The sequence below is a fragment of the Sycon ciliatum genome, chromosome 10, assembly GCF_964019385.1.
Source record: "Sycon ciliatum chromosome 10, ocSycCili1.1, whole genome shotgun sequence".
Classification (NCBI taxonomy): Eukaryota; Metazoa; Porifera; class Calcarea; order Leucosolenida; family Sycettidae; genus Sycon; species Sycon ciliatum.
The window spans coordinates 16,491,580-16,516,113 of record NC_088652.1 but is presented as its reverse complement, the minus strand read 5'-3'; the positions used below and the strand labels follow the sequence as shown (position 1 = coordinate 16,516,113).

At 46.0% G+C, this 24,534-nt stretch overlaps 1 protein-coding gene across 2 annotated transcripts in view; it reads left to right on the top strand.

The window, feature by feature from the left end:
• Positions 1–9,964: 9,964 nt before the first annotated feature.
• LOC135825807 (C3 and PZP-like alpha-2-macroglobulin domain-containing protein 8) overlaps positions 9,965–24,534 on the top strand; it is a 35,947-nt gene continuing 21,377 nt past the window's right edge. For both annotated transcript variants that reach the window (XM_065338430.1, XM_065338429.1), the window contains exons 1-20: positions 9,965–10,258; positions 12,664–12,884; positions 13,269–13,297; positions 13,650–13,830; positions 14,792–14,844; positions 15,459–15,479; positions 16,008–16,059; positions 16,187–16,266; positions 16,830–16,869; positions 17,231–17,315; positions 17,997–18,204; positions 18,808–18,979; positions 19,667–19,833; positions 20,523–20,717; positions 21,335–21,451; positions 21,721–21,795; positions 22,185–22,278; positions 22,746–23,095; positions 23,619–23,768; positions 24,405–24,534. The exon at positions 24,405–24,534 is cut by the window's right edge and continues 68 nt beyond it. In XM_065338430.1, coding sequence (XP_065194502.1) covers positions 10,152–10,258; positions 12,664–12,884; positions 13,269–13,297; positions 13,650–13,830; positions 14,792–14,844; positions 15,459–15,479; positions 16,008–16,059; positions 16,187–16,266; positions 16,830–16,869; positions 17,231–17,315; positions 17,997–18,204; positions 18,808–18,979; positions 19,667–19,833; positions 20,523–20,717; positions 21,335–21,451; positions 21,721–21,795; positions 22,185–22,278; positions 22,746–23,095; positions 23,619–23,768; positions 24,405–24,534 — 2,527 coding nt within the window. In that variant the 5' untranslated portion in view covers positions 9,965–10,151. The remainder of the gene's footprint in view (positions 10,259–12,663; positions 12,885–13,268; positions 13,298–13,649; positions 13,831–14,791; positions 14,845–15,458; positions 15,480–16,007; positions 16,060–16,186; positions 16,267–16,829; positions 16,870–17,230; positions 17,316–17,996; positions 18,205–18,807; positions 18,980–19,666; positions 19,834–20,522; positions 20,718–21,334; positions 21,452–21,720; positions 21,796–22,184; positions 22,279–22,745; positions 23,096–23,618; positions 23,769–24,404) is intronic.

Below are 24,534 nucleotides of genomic sequence, written 5' to 3'. Positions count from 1 at the left end.
TGTTGGCAGTGACCACACACTGGCGTCGTGCGCTGAGGTAGTCCGCAAACCAGTCCAGTGCCGTAGGGGAGACGCCAAGTTAGTTCGAAGAGATCCTGGAGCAAGGTTTGATGTTGAACCTTGTCGAAAGCTTTACTCATATCAATGAGCACCACGGCGGTATGCAGGTGCTGGTCTGCGGCTTCATAAAATTGATCCACAGCCGCATGCACTGAAAAGACAACTTCAAGACTTTGAAGTCTCAACAAACAAAACAAGAACACCCACTTGTGCAGCATGTCGGTCATTCATCGTGCATGAGGGCGAGCCGAGCCGTCTTCTCCACAACGAAGAAAAAAATCAGTGGCGGGGAATATCACCACCAGAGAGTAATGAAATAGCGGTAGGTATTTTACTACTCTCTGATACGTGTGTGCATTGTAATCGTTAACGTAAAACTCTCGTGAGATCGAGAGCGCTAGTACTTTTCCTCGCTCACCGAGCGCGTGCAACCTTTATCAGTTTTATCGTCGTGTGAGCGCAACCTAAACTACAGTTTGTAACGTTGCTCGTGCAGCTCTGACCACGACACTGAGAAGGGATTTTCCCCCATTCCCGGCCTGAGCACCTTTTTTTTACTGCCGGAATGGTCTTTCCACTGCGTGCGGCACCCGCAGCAGTAAACAATTTCTGCAGATGATGTGCCAGTAACGTCCCGTGATTGAATCATCTTGGAAACTTTTCCGTTCCGTCTCTTTTTATCGTTAGTCTGAGCGCCAATTTAAAAGGATCTCAGGCATAGGCTGAAAAGATTCTCACATCTCAATTCTGCTTCCAGGGAGCATGGTTCAGAACAGCAACGGACGAAAAAGAACAAGTTATAACAATACCAGCGGTATGTGCGTCCGTGTTCGACGGGACAAAGCTTTCTACCGGCGGTAGGGCCTTTTCCGCCGAAAACTCCTAGATAGGCATACATTGTATGCGGATAATGCCGGCAGAAAAAGTGGCAAAATTCGGTACTTTTTCTGGTAAGTTTCATGCATGTTTGGTATGTGGATAAAGAAATGGAGCAGAATTCGAGGAATTGCCCGCCATAAGGTTTGTATGGTTCTGCCAATTTCACTGCTTTTCGAGCAGAATCTGCCACCTTTTCGAGCAGAATCCGCACACCCCTACTCCTAGGCCGTGACTTACTCGTGAAGCGATTTAAAAGCAGACGATTCCTCATCTGCGGATTGTCATCGATTTTCAATACCTGTCTAGACACCGAGCTCGGAAGCAGCCAAATGACAGAATCCAGCGCTTGGTGTCGACCTTGGGCTGCGGAATTCGGTTGTCATTTCATCCTCAATAATTATTATCTTTGGTCTGCATCCTGAAACGGCACCAGCTCCGCCACCTCATCGGACTTTGAGAGATTATTATTATTATTATTATTCTTTTATTCCACGATGGCGTGACGCCAATAAGGACGATTGATAAGCGTGATAGAACTGATACTAGCCAGAAACAGCTAGATGGAAATTAACCGGGGAGGCAAGAAGCAATTATGCCTTGGTGAGAGCTGCTCGTCAGACTCGTTTGCCAGCGAGATTTGATCGACTGGCTTGATGACCAAATGCTTGGATATTCAATATGCACAATCTACTGATAGATCATCGAGTACAATATTCACACCTGTGACATTTTACCATGCCTGCATGTACCACGTGTACATGCATGCATGGAAGAAACAATAGAAACCATTGCGCAAAGGTGACACCACAGACATTAGGTAGATCGTGGCTGTAGTCTAGCGCCAGAGTGCTCCAACTACGAAAAGTAGCCAGCAATGCATATCGCAGCAGCAACAATTCATTTTCTGTACTATACTAGGACAGTCCCCACAGACTCGAGGTATTCTTACGGTTACCCTAAGAATTTGAGTAAGGCTGCACAGGGTCCAGCGGATTCTGCCGGCAGAAAAATTGGACGAATTCGGTACTTTTTCTGGTAAGTTTCATGCATGTTTGGTATGTGGATAAGGAAATGGAGCATAATTCGAGGAATTGCCCGCCATAAGGTTTGTATGATTCTGCCAATTTTACTGCTTTTTTCTAGCAGAATCTGCCACCTTTTCGAGCAGAATCCGCCGGTCACTAGTAAGGCATGTCGAAATGGAAAAAGAGCCATTGAAGCACATACGGAAGACAGCGGAGGATCGATGTCCGTGGTACTTGGCGCAGTATCATCATTACAAAATTTTTAATCATAGTAGAAGACCGTACTTACTATAAGTATAACATCTACATGTACATGTACACGTAAGCAATCGAAGGGAACAGAAGCGGAACACATGGCTACTATAATTATGTCTATACAATAGCACACCGAGCCAGTAAGTGAAGCTGCGACATTATTATTCATTTATATAGTACTTGAGTATTATTTTTTATTGTTATTGTGTCGAAATATAAATGGGGATGTACATGTACATCAGGGAGTCGTACCCAAAATAGGCGAGTCGATCCGCGTATGACCTTTCGGACTGGACTGGATTGACCATTCCAAAAATAACAACGTGTGCGAGGCAACCCCCGGCTGTGACACGGATTTCTGTGCCGTGTCACCTCCCTAGTTTGAGTACGACTCACTGATGTACTTGTATAATATCATGACGTCATGAATGTACTACATTGTATACAATCATGAACATTTAGATGCCCGGTAGCAGTGTGCTGGGGTTGTCTGCTGAATAGCTATCGTAGCCTACAAACGGGATGATGCACGAAGTAAAGCTCTTGTTGACGAACTCTCCACGAATTCAACAAGAAGTACAGGGGGCTCCAGGCAGGATCGCATCTTTCAGCGTCTGGGCAATGAAAAGGCCACATGGTCAAGCATCTGCTCTGGCGGGGTCTCGCAGAACCCCTGCAATCGCGATCGAGTCTGTATGGTTCAGGTTGACCTCTGCAGTGCCAGCGATATACTGTATGAATTCTTAATACAAGAGAGAGATTGGAAGCTTTGAGTTTCACAACCAATCACAACCAATCATGTATGTACATGTATATACCGGTAATAATGTATGTCGTGGTCTGTAGGGATTGGTAATAATAAAAACATCACTGCTTCATTCATTTCTTTCACCGATGTACTTCAGATACACGTAATAACTACTTACATGTAAGTTCAGTATACATAGGCTAACATGTACTTATTACGGCAATCATTGGGGTCATTATTCATGGCTGGGAGGACTGTATGCCGTGATTTAGAGAATAATCTTTGCTGAAGAATAAGTGCCGGCCAAGTGGATAATCGCACTAGCGGGCGTTCGACATGTCGAGGACCGAGCATTGGAAAATCGCTGATGCAGACGAAAACTGAACCCGTAGGTAGAGACTTTACAAGGTTGTTTGCAGTACATGTAGCGTACTTGCCATGACACCTGCCAGCTACGATACTCACACTGTTAGTCACTGTATAGATAGACTCCGTTGGGGAACACAGTCATTGTCATGTGCCATGTGCCATGTCATAAAGATACACACTATTATACACACTATTAGTATTAGGGACCGGCGGATTCTGCTCGAAAAGGTGGCACATTCTGCTCGAAAAGCAGTAAAATTGGCAGAACCATACAAACCTTATGGCGGGCAATTCCTCGAATTCTGCTCCATTTCTTTATCCACAAACCAAACATGCATGAAACTTACCAGAAAAAGTACCGAATTCTGTCATTTTTTTCTGCCAGCAGAATCTGCTGGACCCTACACACTATTACCAAGAGTCCATAACCCAAGAGTATGCAACTGTGATCTCTTTTCTTTGGGCCAACCGCGCGGCGCGCTGCCTTCATTACATCATTCAGCTGCAGTCCTCGCACTGCGGAAAATCAAACAACGCACTTTCCCTCTAGTTTGAAATGAACTTTCGTACGGAACTGGAGTTCACGCACCAGAATTCAGAGATTGTGTAGGTGCTGGAACGAATCGAGCAAAAACGGATGGGCTCGTGCGAGAAATTGAGAGTTTGAATGCATGCTTTCAGAGCGTGATGACGGCAAGTTACGTAATGAAGGCAGCGCGCCACGCATGCACCCATAATCACAGTTGCATACTCTTGGGTTATGGACTCTTGCTATTACCGAGTACAGTATACTAGTAAGTACAAATTTTCGTTCACAAAATCTTTCGTTAGATCCCTCCACCAGCAGGCTTGTTACGAACTAAATTTCGTTTTTGGTCGCGGTCTGTCACCCCGAACGTTCAGAAAAAAACTTCAGTTTGGTACAAACTAAGTTGTTACTTTAGCTATTTCGTGCCCCCAAACGAATAATTATATAGGGAAAGTAAATTCCAAACGAAAATCTGCTCGACTTTATACAAAACTAATCTTATACAAAATTTGTACTTACATGTATACTGTATTCTTTTTACTTCTATCTACAGTCGCCCCGCCGGGCGTACGTGTGCTTGTAAAGGCAGGTGACATTCAGTCACACTGCTGCCGTGCTGGCAGCATTCCTACAATGCTGGACACTAAGTTACTTGAGCTGTGGACCAGTAAAGTCGACGCAAAAATCACCAGTTTATACTACATACAATGTCTAACTCTTTCTCTCTTCTCATGTTATTATGTGGGTAAGGTGAAATGCGGCCACAAGTTCACAGCTACATGTAACTCCCCCACAAAAAGATTCGGTTTAGTCCAGCGTCATTTGTGTCACATCCATGACCATGACCATGATCCAGGGGCCATCAACAAGGGCGGCGCGAGTCAAGAGCGCCAAATAATCTTTGGCACCTGATGCTTCACCTAGCACAACTGCAGGGCTGACGCTAGTTGCCAGAGTGACCAATCTCCCAAGAGTCAAGAGTTTAGAACAGTCACAAAGTGCACCACATACAGGTACATTTACGTGTACATTTACGTGTACATGTATTATAATGTTCATTTTTCTTGTCATTTTCATAAAATTTAGTCAACATTATGCAGGAGCCAGACCATTGGGCTGGTGAGAAAACATCGGTGCCTGTTCATGTGATGAAGTAAAATAAAATACTACCACTAGTACTACATATTTCATGTACCCTTGGTAATAGTGCCAAATGTACAATGTATGATTTGTTGGTGCACACAGAGAGAGAGGAAAAATTCAGGCTCTCCAATAGCAACACTTTGAACGTTTTCCAGCAGCATACTGATACTTCCAATTTTCAAGCGATGACAGTTGATGGGAAACGCTAAAGTAATGCTGTGTTTCAGTTTGTTGTTAATGTTATGTGCGGTTGTCGTCATTTGAGCAACAAACACGCTGTAAGTATGATAAAGTGTTGGTCATACCATGAGAGACCACTTTCCTTTCAGTCATAACACAACGTAGCAAACTAGGGACCGGCGAATTCTGCTCGAAAACGCGGCAGATTCTGCTCGAAAAGCAGTAAAATTGCCAGAACCATACAAACCTTATGGGGGGCAATTCCTCGAATTATGCTCCATTTCTTTATCCACATACCAAATATGCATGAAACTTACCAGAAAAAGTACCGAATTCTGCCAGTTTTTCTGCCGGCAGAATCCGCTGGACCCTATAGCAAACCCATCGACTGACAGAACGGTCAATTCAACTAGAGTATTCGTGCTACATGTACAGTGGAGATTGTATAAATATTATAACCATGATAACAACACTCCTACGGGAGAGAACAAAATGTCACCATTTTCGATATTTCCCTAAACCCGATCTGCACAAAGAACTTAGTAAACGACTTGGGCAACAGAATTGTGTAGCTAAACTCAATCTGTCGTTATACCAGTATGCAAGGTCGTTATATCCGATCTTCAATATACAATCAGTCATGCACAACACGTTGTTGGTTTGACAGCATGAAACCAGGTTTATCTATTGCCATGTACAACATGTGCAGTACATGGCGAGCGTTTCATGCACCCTCGGATTGCTGTGCTAGCCCAGCTGGCCAGTCGAACAGTCGAAGGCTGTGGAGTGTGGAGGGATAATAATGACTGCTACAAATGTACTACTGCTTCTATTGTCAATCTACAGAGCTGCACAGGGCTCACCCCTAAAAATCAGCCGCTTAATTAACAGCAAGACCAGTGTGGCCAGGAGCTGATCCTCACTGTATTATTGTTAGTGTAAAACCTGCATCTGTATCTAAAAGTACAATGACCCCAGAATGCACCATTGATTGTGGGACGCCAGTGAGTACGACTCACGAGTGTCATGTCTTGATGTGATGTGTACGCACTTCACTCGGTGAATTGATCGATGGAAAAGCAAAAGTAGACCGGGTACGAAGAGTGCTGCTCTTCAACGCTTCATCACTTGAACGACATCCTTAGCGGAGCTAGCTGCAAAGCCACAATCCAGGTGTACTGAACCTGCGAGATGCTTCTATTTTCAGGCTCAGATACGAGCGCATTGAACAGATACATTCGGCAGATAACAGGCGACGAGGCAAGAACAATCATCCTTTGCCAACAGCCAATTGCACTTCATCATTTACTCGCGCCATTGTTCGCCATAGACCAGGTTGAACGACCAAGTGTAGTGGGCAGACCATTTTGGAGTTGATCGGCAAATTCGTGGCTCCACTCGGGTACAATAGTGACGCGGCAGCAAGATGTTATGACATATGTGCCTTGGTGCGTTTCAGGCTTTCAGCTACAGTGTAGGTCGTAGACCGACTCTGGTGGACTGTAACCAGGGGATATTTTTGAAAAAAACAGTTCGATGAGGAGAAGCCCTCGAGACATGCCGAGTAGAGATCAGCACTGCAGTGATCCTGTGCCGGTTGTGTTGTGCTTCACCTTATGAACTATTCACTGCATAAGACAGTATTCATATTCACACGTAGAGCTGCGTTTAATTAAGAGAGGTGAAATGGAAATGTCCAAATGTTGGAAGAAAAATTTGAATGCCATCGCCACTCCAGGGACCCTCGCTTGTGGTAATCGATACTCATGGCATAGTTGTCATGCCAGCAGCGACAAATTAAGCAAGATCCATCAATATGGCACTCCCATGGTGATGTTACTGTTAGCTACAGTGAAACCTGTCTAAGACGACCGTTCAAAGGACCTTCAAAATGTGGTCTCTGTTACCAGGTGGTCTCCTTATCCAGGGTCGTTTGACTGCACATAGCATCCCTTGATCCTGGTAGCAGTGGTCTTCTACGACAGGTGGTCGCCTTGACAGGTTTTCCTGTACATGTACATGTAGATGGTATTACGTCTCCTACACTTGAGAATATTGTTTGCGTCAGCAGCCCATCGACTACACAAGCCTGTTATTGTCGCCATGTGCAATGAAAGACGAATGTTTTTCCGATTCACTGTTTTGGGATCATCTAGTGCGTGAAGCTTGGAGTAGCAACACATCTTCCATCCTCTTCTTCTTGATTATGCAATGAAAGAGTCTATTACGAACAAACGTCCAGAAATAATCAATGGAAAACCAATCCGAGTACGTGTCCTATGATATCAACGTTTGTCAAGGATAAGCCTCTCATTCGGCAACGAACATGAATGAGGATTGCGGATCATACTTCTAGTCTATCGCATGGTCCACTGTGATACAAAGTACAGTGTACTAACGAAGCATATCTGAATGTGACAATACAAGTAAATCATTTCCTGCGAGTATTGTAGTCTCCATATTCCACAGTTGATCTCACTTCTACTTGAAATGTAGAAAGGAAAGGGACGTCACTCCATTATTCACCCCAGTGTCTGGAGATAATTATAATAATGGATTTTGTAGGGAGAAGAAACCTCCGAGTATTTAGGCAGCTAGCAAAAACTAGTGTAAAACAACCAGAGGAATAAAACATACTGAAAACTCCTTGGCGAAGGCCCCAAGGAAAAAAAACTGTTCGCGTGCAGAGCTCGAATATTCCTGCAGGTTCTGTCTCATTTCTGAATGCCAACGCTACAATGCATGACATAATAATCTTACACGCGCATGTACATGCATATCTGGGTAGCATCATCATGATCATGGACCATACGTGCAGGTACACAATTATATAGCCGGTAGCAAGTTCCTGAGATGCCGCCCAGGAGAAATTCCGGATATTTTACATGCAGTCATGCAGGACGATAAGACCCCCACGGACATCTTTACAATACACGTACACACGTCCATGGACATGACATTGTACATTATTCCATGCACACTGGGCATTGTACTTGTCGATTCTAGACTTCACCTTCATTCAGCTGTCAGGCGCACTCCTATTGACATTTTGACAGGTCAAAGTTACATAATTGCTTGCCGCTGCAATACTACAGTCCTGCGGAAGCAATAATACTGATAAATAGAAGGTGCAATGACCGAATTTGGGGATGTTTGGTGGACGGTAGGCTTCGACGATCTGTTCTTTTCATCTTTCAATCTGACTCACCGCGTTCGCGTGACAGATATCGCCGTCCTCCACCTGTCGATGTTAACACCCCATGCCGAATTCATGTTCCAGGCGAACCAGCACTCAAACAAATATCCGGAGAAGTACTCCCATGGGATACTAAAAGTGTTTCTAGTGAAACCCATGGAGGATCGTAGTGGATGTGAAGTTTCTCAACAATCCAAGGCAGGTTAGTCATGACTGAAATGAGTCAAACGTCCTCTCCCAGGTTCTATACACAAAGTCACAGACCCAACATACAATGTTCTTCCCAGCATGCTTTTGGAGGAGGCATTCTGGGATCTCCAATGCTTTACAAAGATCCGCAATTACTTGACAGTGAAATCCGTTTGTCCTTGTGCTGGAGTGATGGTGTAAATGTATATCATGATGTATAGCTCATAATGTCATATGCCATGGTGTCCTGAACTTCTTGGCGTACATACAGAAGTACGTTCCCTTTCACTGTTTCAGTAAAGCTGGAAACCGCATCCATCCAAGGTCTATTTATAGCACATATTCGTATTATTGCATTTGCCGGTTTGGTGTTGGTCTCTTGAGAGCTGGAAACCACAGACACAGTGCCATTCGATGGAGATGAGCGGGTTGACGTTAGCAAGACTTAGTAATGACCCTATCCAAACCATGCAACCCCAATGAACTCGTCGGAGAGATCCCCAGTTCGCTCCTGCCTTGCTTGCATGCTATCTCGTCAAATCGTCCATGTGTAGTCAACACACTCTTTCTATCAGCTAGTACTTTTTTTGAGAACCCCACGCCATTATTAGAGCCAATTACAATATTGAACAGGGTGCGAGTGGTTGGGGCAGAAATTCGCCACCGTGCGCTATCTCCGCAAGTGCCTTCAGTTGTCGTCTTTCAACTATCAGCTCTTTTGTGTCAAAATACACACTTTAGATGTATGTTCACATGGTTCAAGACTTAGCCAAATTGGAAAATTGGCCAATCGCCTGCAACGACGCAAAGTGGGCCTCCGCTGCGCTCGTGACATTGTGCACGATCGTAAGATAATCAACATGTCCTTGATTGCTCGCAGGCGATGCATTCATGGTCCCTGGCCGGCGTTCGGGAGAGATCTCTGAATGTCACTCAACGGTGGCAGTGAAGCCACCCGCATACCACATACAGTCAGTGAGTCAGTGCGCGAATGAGATTGTGCACTCTTTTGATGGGTTCGACAGACACAGGGCCAGGACGCGTTGACAGCTGTTGGGGTCTGTAGATCTAGGATCAATGCAGATCCTACACCTACGAAATCCACGCGACTGGCTTTGTCAGTAGAACTACAGGATTCCTAAATGAAGTGACCTTCATCTGGCGTGATGCTGCTGACCGGCCGCTCCGTTTTTTGGGGGACCGAGACGAGAGCTGTCACTCGCACTCGCTATCCGAAGCCTACACGCGAATTTCATACAAAGGGATCTTTGAACTCCGCACGAAATCATCAACCACGAACCACGCACAGTGCTATGTGGAGGCCACAGGCGGTTGCGAATTCTTCACCCTGTCGACTCGCTGGTCTTTATAAAAGCCGGTGATGTGACAGTTCTTTCGCCATCAGCCAGTTTCTCTACATCGGTTGACACTAGAAATTTCCCTTCTGACTTGTTTACTCCAACCTTCACTTCAGTCGAGTTGAGGGACGGAGCCTTTTTGAACCGAAGTTGAATTCGAGGGTTCTGGCAAGCATTTTCATTCCCAACGAAAACCATTTTTGTTGTGTATTCCGCCGTCATGGCGAGGTTAGTTGGCGTCGGAGCGCTGTTAGCGATAGCCATGTGCTCTTGGTCTGTGATGGGTCAAACGGCGGACGATATCCCTGAAGCAAATATGGATGTATGGTAAGCAAGTCATTAGAAGTTGTTCCAAAAGTTAGGATTTTGTCGGCCGCTTGTACAGTTTCATGATTGACTTGACTCTTCATTTTGCATTCGAGTGAACGTCTTATCTGTGCTTATGCGTGATGTGTATTTACTCATTCTACAAACTGCTTGTGTTCCAAACCCCACAAATTGTTGAAAGTTACCCTTTCCTCACGTGCTAGAGACACGGGTAAAGGCTAACGAACCATGCGGGAGCTCGCACGCGAGCATACAACTCGACGATGAAGTGTTCTTTCGGCGTTTTGAAGTGTCTACTCGAGGTGGTGATTGCTCGCGTGCAGCATATTCTCTCCATGCTCCACTAGTCGTTGTGCCAACAGGATGCCGCTGATGAGCCCAGCGGTTTTTTTCCAAAGGTTACCCTCGCGTTAGTCCTTTGAATCCGTGTTATGGTGGACGATTCTTGGCGCTAACAAGCTGTACCAGAAATGAATCAACAAACAAGCTTCTTCGCAATTTTTCGTATTTGCTGACTGGTGGCGATGGTCAGCAGAAAGGTGCCCACAGGTCGGCTACCAGCACATTTCGCTCGTGAGCTGGTATTTGCCCATGGACACCCTGTCATGCAGGATGAGAAGTGTACTTTGTCGCTCGCAGTTTCGAAAATCCGCTTGGTCATTCATTGCACTTGTGCAAGACGAACAGATGACTGCGCCATTCATCGGCGTTTCTCGACGGCGACAAGGTGTCGACAGAAATGACGGTGCGTAGGAGGAGCACGCCGGAACCATGTCGATCAGCTGACCAAGTAATTACTAATTATCACTGGCATCGGTGTTCTATGATAATGATTGTACGTAACTCATTTTCGGTTGAGAGCATGTTTATATAATACGAGGCGGAGGACCACCGTGTTGGGAAACAGTGCCCCTTGTATCCTTACACGTTTTAGTGACATGTCCAGTTGGTGTGTGCGTTCAAGTCCTGTACAGTTGGCTGGTCGGCCAAGTCGGGGTGCCAGCACTTTTGGTTCTATTCTGGCCCAGTTGTTGAAGTCCTCACTTGAGAAGGGCTCCCACGAAAAACAGGCGTGAATCTACAGGTCTGAAGCCACACGACTCGTATCTTGGTGACTTGTTGCACCAAATCCCTGCCTGAGATTCTTTCAATGAACACCTCTATCAGCCTTTCCGAAACTAAATGCCGTAGTGGTGCCACGATTCATTTTTTGTTTTTTTATCTGGAATGAATTAATTGAATTGGTAGCAAAACCCAGAACACGCATCATCTTCAGTGTCATGCTGGACAGCATGCCATTGACTGTACATGTACGAGATCAATTCAGTGTCAGTCGAACCGTTTTGCTCCAAGAATGAGCAAGGAAATGTACAAGATGGTGAGGGGAGGGGGGGGGGGGGTGAGAGGGTGATACATAAAATAGCTCAGTAAACATCATTCATAGTAAAGAGGTAGAAGAATGATAACATTGGATTTGAATGGTCTCGTAGATACTGCCTATGGATGTTAGGCATACACTGATGATGAGTTATCTCTCTCTCTCTCTTATTCGAACTTCGAAGTCATGGGCGCCTTGGCCTACCCTCTACAGGGCGCCACTTGGGTGACTTTTACAGGAAATCGCCAGTTTTTTGTGGAAATGGTGAAATCATAATTATGCCGGATCTCTGGCCCACCCCAGGTACTAACCACCACGACTACTATCCACCAATGTACCAACGGTACCATGCCTGTGTTCAAATGATGACAGCTGCACACTGAATCTCTTGAGCTTAGTTACTGAAGGCTGTACCAACCATAACTTGCATCTCACTTTTGTCCTTTTCCGAATATGGAAGTAGAGGCAGTTACTATACCAACGTCTGCTTTATTTATCCTGATTGCGACGGCAGGTTATACAGGACAGGCGGAACCAGTCTGTGATTGGTCCGGCCATACCCTAGCCATTCATACAGTTTGTGTATGATATGGAGCCATTGGAGGGTAGTCACATGACCTTCTCGGCATTAAACACACGTTGGTGGCCAAAAGTTGGTCCGGTCATGGCCTGACCAACCGGACCGGTTCCGCCGGGCCTGTTATATTGCACAGTTCCTTGAGCCCCACCTAGGACGGTGTTGTGTCCGACACGAACTCTGGGTTGCAGTTGTGGTGTCAATCTTTCTAGGATGTGTCTGTACGAGTCGCAGGGCCTTTGTGTGCGCACCGATGCACACACTAGTCATGGATTAATCAGCACGGAAGACTGAATTGATTCATGAAACAGACCGATAGGATGGATCACATCCATGCATGTCATGTGGCCTGTTAACTATCTCATTCGTGGCTAGCATATCACCAGTCCTGCATGCTGAAGAGCTGTGCAAATGTACAACTGTATTTCCTTGCTTCCTGTATGTGTGCAGTAACTACACTATCACCATGCCAGCGACAGTTTGGCTGGGAAGCACGCTGGAAGCGCAAGTGCACGTCGACAAAGTCCATGGGATGCACGCACCTAACTGCAACGTCGAACTGACGGCGCATACCCAGGAGTCGCGTAGATACTTTGTGCCGTGGAGACGGTATCGGGAGCCATCCACCTCCTCCAATATCTCCGTGTCCGATTCCTTCCAGATCGTGGCAGGTAGGTTGCGGTAAAAAGACATGAAGTTAGGCCTGAAAAGCGTAACATCATCACTCTTGCACGCACAGGTGTACACCGGATGACATGAATTGAGCTGCACAGACTACACACACACATGTGCACGTAAATGTATGCAGGAATATGCATACGTGTACATACATACACTCTCTGCATTCCCTGCGTTCTTCCCACCAGTGAATCCATTCTCTCGCTGTCCCCCTCTCTCTAACTCCGTATGCCCCGAAGTAGGTGTATGGACTACTTTTCTCAAAACATTGGCGACACTGAGTACAGATTCTTGATCACTTCTTGGTGTATGTGTCCATAGAGGTAATGTTCAATGTTCCATCTCTATGTGTGTTTCTGGTTTTGCGCTGTATACAGGAGCGGAGCCGAAAATTATCAGTTTCGATGTAAGTGTTGATGCACACGAGCACTAACGCAACATGCTTACACACATGCACAAAAACACATGAACTCACATCCAGTGTACTGCACTTGCTCACTGCCACGACTGGTCACGAGAGTCTCCTCCGAACAGGGAAGAGAGGTTCGAAAGGAATAATTATACCTTCTACACACTCACATGTACACACACACACACATACACATACACACACACACACACACATACACAAACTCATATACACAAACACACACAGACTGACACACTCAATGCTCCATCACTCCAAAGGCCCTTGCTCGTATCGCAAGTAACAGTAAATTCTTCATCAATGTTCTCTCTCTCTCTCCTCTTCCACACAGTTACCAACAGAAGGACAAGCTGGTAATCAAAGACTTCGCGTGACGGTTCGTGGCGCATGCCATCCAAACGGCGCCTATTCACCATGCCGCTTTGAGAACTCCACTAACCTTCACGTCGAGAAGGGACGCACCAACGTTCTCATCGAACTTGACAAGCCCGTCTATAAGCCATCTCAGCTCAGTAAGTACTGTGAAACCGGAATATTTCACTGGTGATGAATTTTTGGTAACTTCTATACAGGTAAATTTTACCTAAAATAGAACGCGACCTAAAATTCCACACAGTCAAGGCACAGTGTGCAAAATGCATTTTTGGATCTGGAAAACTGGTTTACCGGAATGTTCCCGCTACCAAACCGTTGATTTTGGGAAATACCCGGTTTTGCAGTAGGTGTTCCGGTAGCGCCATTCACAAAGCTTCAACAGATCACCACGCACACTGCAGTGTCTAATATTTTACTAGAGAACGGAAATCGGAAAGTCTGAAGAAAGATATTGGCTGTCACCACTAACTTAGGACTCTAACCAGGGACCTTCGCTTAAGGCCAGCGATGCTCTAACCACTGAGCTATGATTCAGCTGTCGTCCCAGCAGAGACCGTTCACTGCAGTGTCTCAGTAAGACATGCATTCCAACTGTTATTGACAAGGCGTGCATCTTTTAGTGACTTATAGTCCCTGGATGAAACAAAACACAACGCTTGCATTCCTCTTACTCTGTTGAAAATTGTTTTACAAGATCTTCGTGCATCTCCCACATACAGGATGAAATGCTGTCCAATACAGAGCAATCAATGGTTTCAGGTTTTAGCACTCTAGAGTACTTCACATTATGGGGAACTGCTTGCAGATTTTACATTCTGTGTTGTCATATCTCAAGGTTTGGAGACTCCACTGTAGCCAATACTTGAATCCATACATCCTGTACACACACCTTGTTTTTTTGTCATATGTCTTGTAAAAATTGCGTTACCTACCCTTTACTTAATCTCGCTTTCTCTCCCTTTCTATATCTTACTCTCTGTCTCTCCTTTCTCTCTCTCTCTCTCTCTCTCTCTCTCTCTCTCTCTCTCTTTTTCTCTCTCTCTCTCTCTCTTTCTCTCTTTCTCTCTTTCTCTCTCTCTCTTTCTGTCCCATCTTCAGTCCAAGGCCGTATTGTTGCCGTGGATACAAAACTGCTTCCTGTCAATGGCATCGTGAGTACTGTGTGTCTGTGTTTGTGTCTGCCCGGGTGGGCCGGCGTACGTGCCGACTGGTTAGCGTATGCATGGACAGGTTGGCGCGTGCCAGACGGGAGAGCTCGATAGACACACAGTGTTTACCCGAAACTCTAAGAGGGCTCTTGATCTATCTGAATATTATTTGCACAGGTGGGCAAGACAAGCGGAGGAGCGAGTTGTGAATGTGCTCATTCCATGAATGTATCGAGCAGTGCTCCTCTGCACCCATGCAAGGTGCATTATTCTGATTTGAAGATCTACTATAGTGGGTGTTCAGACTTGACTCCGTTATTTTTGTGCGTGCCTGGTTTGTGCGCGTGTGTGTGTGTGTCTTTCTGTGTGTGTGTGTGTGCGTGTGTTTCTGTCTGTGTGTGCGTGTGTGTGTGTGTGTGTGTATATGTCGGACTGTCTATCTTCATTGTACGTATGTGTGTGTGTGTGTGTGTGTGTGTGTGTGTGTGTGTGTGTGTGTTCGGCAATATCCCGGTGATTAACATCATCTTGCTGTCGTGCCGACCGCACGCTCACTGCGGCATTACGTCATCTCACCCACTCCTGATGACATCATTGCACTGACGGTTGAAAACCAGATTCCTCTAGTACACATCACTGTAAGTTGGCCAATAGGAACTTTCACAATAACGGGTACGATAGTATTGAAATAAACGACCAAAGTTTGATGGGGTTGGCAGTTTTTCTCTTTTCACTTCCCCGACTGATCCCTTCAAAGTTTATAATTATGTTATCCGTAGTTTTTCCAGCAGTGACAGTTATCAGCAAGACATTTTGGAGCGGTCTGCCACACAATTATTATGTTCTGAGTTCACTTCAGCATGGAGTGTATTGCCCTGCGTCTCATGTCTAGTTTTGATCCCCCGATCGAATATGGAGTTAGCTGGATTCTAGGCTGCATCACCTGATGTGTTGAGGAGCACCTCAAATTCTAGTTTATAGCATATTTTGAGTAGTTTATAGCTTTTTTTTAGTAGTTTTAGCTTATTCTAGAGGCATGGCAATTCCCCTCCTTGCTGGCAGTGTGCTGGTTTGTTGATAATTCCAGCCAAACACCCAGGCAAGCGAGGGTGAACTGGTTAGAGTTTGATTCTGATTTTCCGTCTGTGGTTGTAATCTATGTGCAGGATGCCAAGAAGTCGCGAGTGGCCCAGTGGAGGAACGTGTCGTTGAATAATGGTAAGTTTGATCGGGTCACGTGAGGAATCACGCACAACAAGCATAGACAGCACTGACGGCACTCACAAACACACTCACCCTGGTCCATGCCCTGATTGTCTTTTTTGTTGTGTGCTGTACCGTACAGGCATTGCTACATTCTCTCTGCCTTTGTCGTCGGAACCGGTCCTGGGCGATTGGAGAGTCACTGTGTCCGATCAATTCACGGTATGCACCACTACCCCACCGCACCGCCGCAGATAGAATTGCATGTGGTTCTCCAGTGCTGAGGCATGGGCTTGAGTGAAGAGTTTGAAATTATTGAATGATGACAGTAGTTATTTTCAGAGCTTTACTTTCATGTAGGTTGTCGCCTCCTCGCCGCATGTTTACAAATTTATTGAAGTTGTTGAATGATTGATACATGTATGGTCTGTTCGTAAACGGTTTTGACCGTAAACGTTGTTAGAATTGATCTATTCAGGCAGGTGGATCTGAACTGGCGCGGCAGGTGCAGCCCATGCAGCGCACTAATAGTTTTATCTTGTGATTTTGAAGCAAGAATACATGGGCTATTTGGGCCCATTTTTCCCAATATTTCCCACATCCGACCTCTTCATGGCCACACTAGTATGGACTAGCTTCCGACGCCCCTGCCCCATAAAATGAAAGGAATTGCTACTTTCTGCCCCGAGTGGTATGAGTGACGTCCGGTCGACGGGGACGTGACTTGACTAACAGTTACTTTGTGATTGTTGTGTGCTTTGCTTGTGCTGTGTTTGTGTCTAAAGGGTGCTGAAGTCGAGGAGGTATTCAAAGTTGACGAGTATGGTGAGTTTGTTTTCTATATTCTATTCATATCATACGCCTATTCTTTACTCTAGCTGAAGGCTAGATTGTGGATACATTTTGTTCCTGTCGTCTATTTACGCAGCTGTTCTGCGTTGCTTGGAAAGGTGCTTGACAGTAGGGGTGGCACATGTTGCCACAGCATGGTGCAATGCTCTCTGTACAGACTGTACGAAGGACAACATGCGCTTCCGGGTACTGATTCCGGCATATGCTTGAAGGCCAAAATTCCTCTATTCTGGATAATTCAGCATTGTCGCGCTCACAATAGGCGTATAGCACGTGAAAAACGGTGGCATCTCATGATTCTTGCTGCTCGATTTTTCGTTTATCTGCTTTGCAGTCCTGCCGAAGTTTGAGGTGAACGTCGATGGTACCAAGTGCCTCTCCGACGAGTCCAGTGAATACTGTATGGAGGTTGATGCACGGTGAGTGTGGCATGACTGGAGTTCCAGCTACAGTGTTTCAGCAAATCATAAAGTTGATATTGCACAGATTTTACTTTCCTGATACCGAGTCTCTGCCATCATGCTGCATATTCAAACGTTCTCTTATCGTCAACAAATGGAGAGAAGATTCTACATAGCTGCCATAGTATTGATGTGCACGATCAAACTTATTTTGTAAGCCTCGAATCAGGGTTGGTCTAGTGCACCTGTATGGCTACATACATACTTATGTGTGTATGCGCCAGCATCACCCATAGTGTCCGCTCTGCCATCACCCATAGTGTCCGCTCTGCCATCACCCATAGTGTCTGCTCTGCCATCACCCATAGTGTCTGCTCTGCCATCACCCGTAGTGTCTGCTCTGCCATCACCCATAGTGTCTGCTCTGCCATCACCCATAGTGTCTGCTCTGCCATCCCCCTTAGTGTCTGCTCTGCCATCACCCATAGTGTCTGCTCTGCCATCACCCATAGTGTCTGCTCTGCCATCACCCATAGTGTCTGCTCTGCCATCACCCATAGTGTCTGCTCTGCCATCACCCATAGTGTCTGCTCTGCCATCACCCATAGTGTATGCACCAGCATCACCCATTGTCTGTGCGTGCGTGCGTACGCCTGTGTACACCGCCATAACCCATGATGTGTATGCTCACCTGTGCAGATACACTCACGGACGCCCAGTCAAGGGCACCGCGGATATCAAGTTTGAACTGCTGGCACGCCACGGAAACGTTCTCAACTGGATGTATCTTAACAACGATGCAATGGGGAGTCTGGGCTTTGAATACCCAGCCAACACCAGCATATACCGGCGCTACAGATACGCCTATGCCCAAGTGACTGCAATGCCTATTGTTATGAAACAGAAGGTATGCTGTGCTCGCAAGCTGTAGTTGAGGCATGTCGGCTAAACGGCTTGCAATGCGTGTCACAGTGTGATTGCGGATCCATAGTCGTATCATCTTCAGTGCATATGCTTGTGATTTTGCAATGCCAGAAGGAAGTGGAACTACCGGCATGAAGGGAAAATATTGTTGGTATTGGTATGGTATGGTATTGATACAATTTATATATTTGAATTCGGTATCTCAACAATACAATGTACAACTTGGGAAGATCCGAATGACATAGATACATAAACATAAAAGTGGAGTAGGTGCTACAGCTGTTACGGCATATAGAACAAAGGCCAACGTAATGGTAGGAAATGGAATAGATATCCGACGGACCGTGTTTTGTTGCAAAAATCTTATAGCCGCTTGTACTCTAGAAAACACAGCACATGTAGTTTGTGTTCACCTATCCTCTTACATGTGCTGCCGGTTTGTGTGGTGGTAGGAAATGGAATAGATATCCGACGGACCGTGTTTTGTTGCAAAAATCTTATAGCCGCTTGTACTCTAGAAAACACAGCACATGTAGTTCGTGTTCACCTATCCTCTTGCATGTGCTGCCGGTTTGTGTGTTTGCAGCTTACAGCTTCGGAAGAGGACCCAGTGCGTGTGTGCTTCGATTTCCGTGACGTCTACGTAACCTTTCGACAACTGTTTTGGAACGGCCGTTCGTACGTCCCTGCCCGAATCCGCCCCGGCTACACAGGGAAGAAAGTGCTGCCACTCGTCCAGATGAGGCAACAGATCCTGAGTGAGTATATCTGCCGGTCAATACATCAGCCTTGTCAGCTGATGAATGGCGTAATCCCGGCACAAGTTGCTATGTCTAACATAGCTTGCTCACTATCATCACTTCCATGATGTTCAGGAGTATGAGTATGAGTCAAAAGATTCATTTAATGATGACCCGGCATACCTTACTCCATGCACTTTTTTTATATGGGCCGGTGGAGGAAATACCTCATTGCATGGAGTAGTATGTTTGAAGAATTTCATGTCACAGGTGAAATCAGGAATGCTTCCCTTTGAGAAATGTACTTGTGTTGCCTGTTCTTGTTATGTGACACCACACTGATCCTTCTCTCTCTCTCTGTCTCTCTCTCTCTCTCTCTCTCTCTCTCTCTCTCTCTCTCTCTATCTATCTATCTATCTATCTCTTTTTCTATCTATCTATCTATCTATCTATCTCTCTTTCTCTCTCTCTCTCTCTCTCTCTCTCTCTCTCTCTCTCTTTCTTTCTCTCTCTCTGTCTGTCTGTCTCTCTCTCTCCTTCTCTCTCTCTCTCTCTCTCTCTCTCTCTCTCTCTCTCTCTCTCTCTCTCTCTCTCTCTCTCTCTCTCTCGCTCGCTCGCTCGCTTCTTTCCTCTCTCTTCTGCCACACACATATCTTTCTTTTCACTCACCGGCTCGTTGTGAATGTACTTCGAATCTGTTTGTAGGTCGTGTCAAGATGCAAGCGTCTGTCGTCGTTACTGAGGGTGCAACCGGCATCGAGCGTAATGGCAGCGTGGAAAACACTTGCTACTTCTCTTCCCCGTACAGAATCGAGTTTCAAGATGGGAAATACAGCGGAAAGTTCCAGCCAGGTCTGGCACTCTCTGGATCTGTAAGCTATGGTGCTGCTGCTCCTCTACGGTATTTTCCCTCAGAAACGTGCACGTCTGCGACACTAGTACTTATCCAATGATAGTACATGTTGAGTGGGGATCAAAAACATTAAAGGACTCTTCTTCAATAAAAGAAATAAAATAACATAAATTTCACGGTTCGCGTGAGATTCGGCTGGAAGCCGAGCAAACCCATCCTCTCTAATAGTAGTGAGGTAAAACATGGTGTGAAGGACCTCTGGTTTTAGCGGCCACCTGCTCTTAACGACAGCTTCTCCATGCACCGAGAGTTCTACACAGACACTGTGGGACCTGGTTCAACAGGCCACCCAGCTTGAACAACCTCTTTTGCTTGCACCGTGGGGTGGTTACTTACACCAGGTTTGACTGTACCTGCCAGAATGATGTGATGGGCATTACTGGGGTGCGTGTACCTGCATTTACTTTACTTTGCTTCTCTTACCCATGAATCATCTGTGTGCCTCGCTGCACTGCATGGTACCTTGGGTGGAGGGTTATTGCAGGCATGTGCTGCCAAAAGGTATCATTATTATTAGAGGTATGCCGTCTCTCCTCCTCTCACTCTGACTCGATTTCCCTTCAACGCTCACTACTCTGCATTTCAAGCGATCTTTGTTTCCTTCTCCACCCTTCAATGTTTGCACCCTTTCACTCTGTTTCTGTGCAGGTGAAAGTGTCCCGTCATGACGAGGAGCCTGTTGGCCATGGTGGACTGAGGGTGCAAATGGTATGCGATATCGATGTCCCCACCACCAAAAAACCACAGCGCCTTTTGCACCAAAACCTGACTGTTGATGCTGCCGGTCGCGCCGAGTTCCGCATTGAGAAGACACCGTGCTCGACGACCGGAGTCAACTGCAGGGTTAGTTATAGCTTGGAGCGGCTTTGGACAGATGTGTGTCTACTGCTGTGAGTGGACTTGCATGCAGCTGGATAGTATTAGATTGTCGTTGCTCATAGCCCGAGGAGTCACTACCTAAGTTGACATAGTTTTGTTCTGGGGCTCAACCCTATTTAACAATTTTGGGGTGTATTCTTGTTCCACTCCAACCCCCATCACACACACACACACACACATGCACACCTTCCGTATTGTAAGGTATTACATTCCAGTTTTCAAACTCTATTTGTGTGTATATGCATGTTTCCATACGTGCGCGGGCATGCATGCGTGCGTGTGCGTGTGCGTGTGCGTGTGCGTGTGCGTGTGTGTGTGTGTGTGTGTGTGTGTGTGTGTGTGTGTGTGTGTGTGTGTGTGTGTGTGTGTGTGAATGCATATTGAATGTTCTTGGTGCACATAAAACATCGGGGTATAGGCAACATGGGCATCTTAGCCAGATTTTTGTGGATCAGCAGATTTGACCTTGGAGATACGATAAATCACTAATGAAATAATCTCACCGAGTCAATACCCGGACCTACCAAGTAGCGTTTGAGAATTGAATTTCGTGTTTTGTTTCACTTCACTTGTTCATACAGGCAAAGCTGCTGAAGCACCAAAGACCGCTGCAAGTTAATAGCTTCAAGTCCTACAAAGTCCAGTTTTCGCCAACCAATACGTTCGTCACCAACTCTCTGATCGGGCCCGAATACGAGGTACGGCACCTGTGTACCCCAAAATGTAGCTGTGCTTGTGTTTTAGCCCTCAAGACCCGTAGAATTTACCTTTGGTTGTTGCCGTTGTTCATTTGGTAAACTACCGACCATCTGTCAGGGCAGTGGGTTCTCTTTTCAATGAGATGGTCATGATTGTGCCTTTTCCATGAATGTCTTTACCTTCCAATCCTGTGCCTGTAACTAAACTAAGAGTTTGATGACTTTACTACCTTGTTCTTGATTTTCTGCTTTGTCTTGTGACACCCCAGCTTGGCCAAACTGCTCGCGTTCCTCTTTGCCTGTTCTCTTGCCACGAGCAAGACGTCTACAACATACGCTATTCGGTTAGTTTGTGACACTGGTTGATGTGTGCGGATACAACTGGTAATGATATAAACAGTTCTCGTATTTAAAATCTTGCATTGCCCGCCTAAATAATCATACGGGGGTCATACATTTGGCAATGATCGTTAACCTGAGTTGCTTATTTGGTGACGAGGTTGAGGCATCCTTGAATTGACACATTCAGAGGCATGTGGAAATATCTACTTATTAGTGACATGGCGTATCAGCATGAAATATGTGCGGTTAATGGAATCGACAGGTGTGTTGTAGATGGCATTGTCAGGCAAAGAGAGTTGGATAATGTGTGTGCGTGTGTGTGTCCGCCAGTGTAACTCGTACATTTGTCCATGCGTGTCCGTGTGTGTGCATGTCATGCGTGTGTCTGCAGATCAACGCCCGTGGCCACGTGGTACATTCTGGTACACAGGATGTACAGAGAGGCGGTATGGACTCAGTGGATGGTGACTGCTCTGAATCTGAAGGTAAGCAGGCATTAAATGTAGAAAGGAAAAGGACATATGGAAACGAGTTAAGAGTAACTCTCCATCACTGTAACCAGATACTATATACAGTCAGAAAGTGCAACAACTAGGCACAAAACTGACAGAGTACTGGCACATATGTCCTTTTCCTTTCTACATTTATTATTGGCTCAACATCCCAGTTTCAAATTGAACATTCATAAAATACACACTCCAGCAAAATTATTAATTCTGTTGACCACTCTGAATTGAACACACTCTTCGTGTTTGACTCACATTTCACACTCCGAACCGTACATTTAACCAAGTTCCGGGCCTAGAAATGGAGCAGAAATCAATTGTAAATTTTGGAGTATTCTGGGGAATTGCTCGGTCGGAATTCTAAAATTCCAGATGCTTTGGGTTGTCAGTCAGGACACTCTTTTAACCGGTACTTTGATGTGACGTGATTTTTGAATTATACGCAGAAACCACTCAGCCACCGATGACAACCGAAGCAGAGGTGACGACCGAAGCTGGGACCGTTCCCGTCGACGACGGCAGCGGATTCAGTCCGGGACTGTCGGAGGTCACGCTGATCAAGCGGCGTCCCGACCCGGTTCGCCCGCATCGCTTCCCGATCTATCCTCCGGGCCCGACGAAGGCGCCGCGCACTTGCCCGTGCAACTGTCGCCGACAGTGCGACTTGTTCCTGGAGTTCCCGGTGAGCGCTCGCATGGGACCGAGAGGAACACTGACTGTCTATGTCACCCTGTCCAGTGGAGAGATGGCAGTGGATACTCTGGATTACAAAGTCAGCACCATCTTCGAGAATCAGGTGAGTGCTAGTTAGGCACTCAAAAATGTATCTCTCAAAGTACATTAGAATCTGTAAGTAACGACCACCCCTTGGGGCCAGAGACGCCGATCTTCAGTGGCAGAAGGTCCTTAGTTAGAGGTTTGCATCGCACAACCTTTTATGAATGTGAGACCGTCCGTGCCTGGAGAAGTGGTCGGTAGTACCAGGCTGGTCGCTAGTCACGGTGGTCTTTAGTTACAGGTTCTTCTGTATCAAAGAGGTGAACACTTCGTTCTATGTTCTAGGAGTGTCATGCCATGACACCATAAGGACTATGCATACAAACTTGAACACTGTCATACAGACTTGAATGCCCTTACTGTGCGTGGCTGTCATCAGAAATCATTATGACTCTGGGAACTGGACTAGATGTTGACCTTGCAACAGTCAGACGATCATAAGCAATACAGGGAAAGTGATGTGTGTCCTTGTTTGATACCAGTGTATGATTCGTGTGTGTGTGTGTGTGTGTGTGTGTCCATGTGCTGTTCTGCGCATGCAGGTGAAGATTGCGTTCGATTCTGCAACCTATCGTCCCGGAGCGGAGGCCAATATTCACTTCAGCGCCGCGGCCGGTTCAACACTGGCATACTCGGCTGTGGACAAGTCTCTTCACATTCTGGGTGGACAGAACCAGATCACGCTTGGCAGGGTAAGCGTAGACTAGTGCTTACACGCATTTGCAGAACTGACAGCTACACTGAGTTACAGGACAACGGTGACATTGGTTAGACCGTTTTTTATCAGCCGAAGCTTGAGCCTCTTTTACGGGCAAAATAACACATTTGTGAAGCATCAGCACAATTACGTGAAACGGATGATAGAGTAATGATTATACAGGCTCAGTAGACCACTAGCTTAACTTAACAGCGGGTGCTGTATTATTTGGATCAGACAAGCGAATGGTTATATAGACCATCTACCACTCGAGAATAAAGCAACGAACGCAACCAGCTCTGACATGTGTAGGCTTGCATGCATCCGCATGCAGCGTAATAGTGACATCATCATGTGACGTCATGTGACATCATGTGACGTCATGTGACGTCATGTGACATCATGTGACATCATCATGTCACACCAGGTTAGAACGTAAACCGATAACTAAGAACACGCCAGGCATGCCAGCTCGCTGCTCCGAGCGCTTTACCAAGACTAAATCATAATCGGTGACAATGTAATCGTGAATTGATGATGCAAGTCAATAGGCAATGCGTTTTCAGGCATTCCTTACCGCATTGTAATGGTTTGCTATAAGGCTGTCATTTTCCCCGTGCTGTCTTTTCAGGTGAAACGCTCAGTCAACCTGAGAAGCTCATTCTCCGCTTACATTGGTGGTTTCCGAAAGTGCCCGTCGGGTTACCGAGGTGGTAGTGGGTTCTTCCCCGAGGAGCCATTTGTCCTCGAGCGTGCGAAGC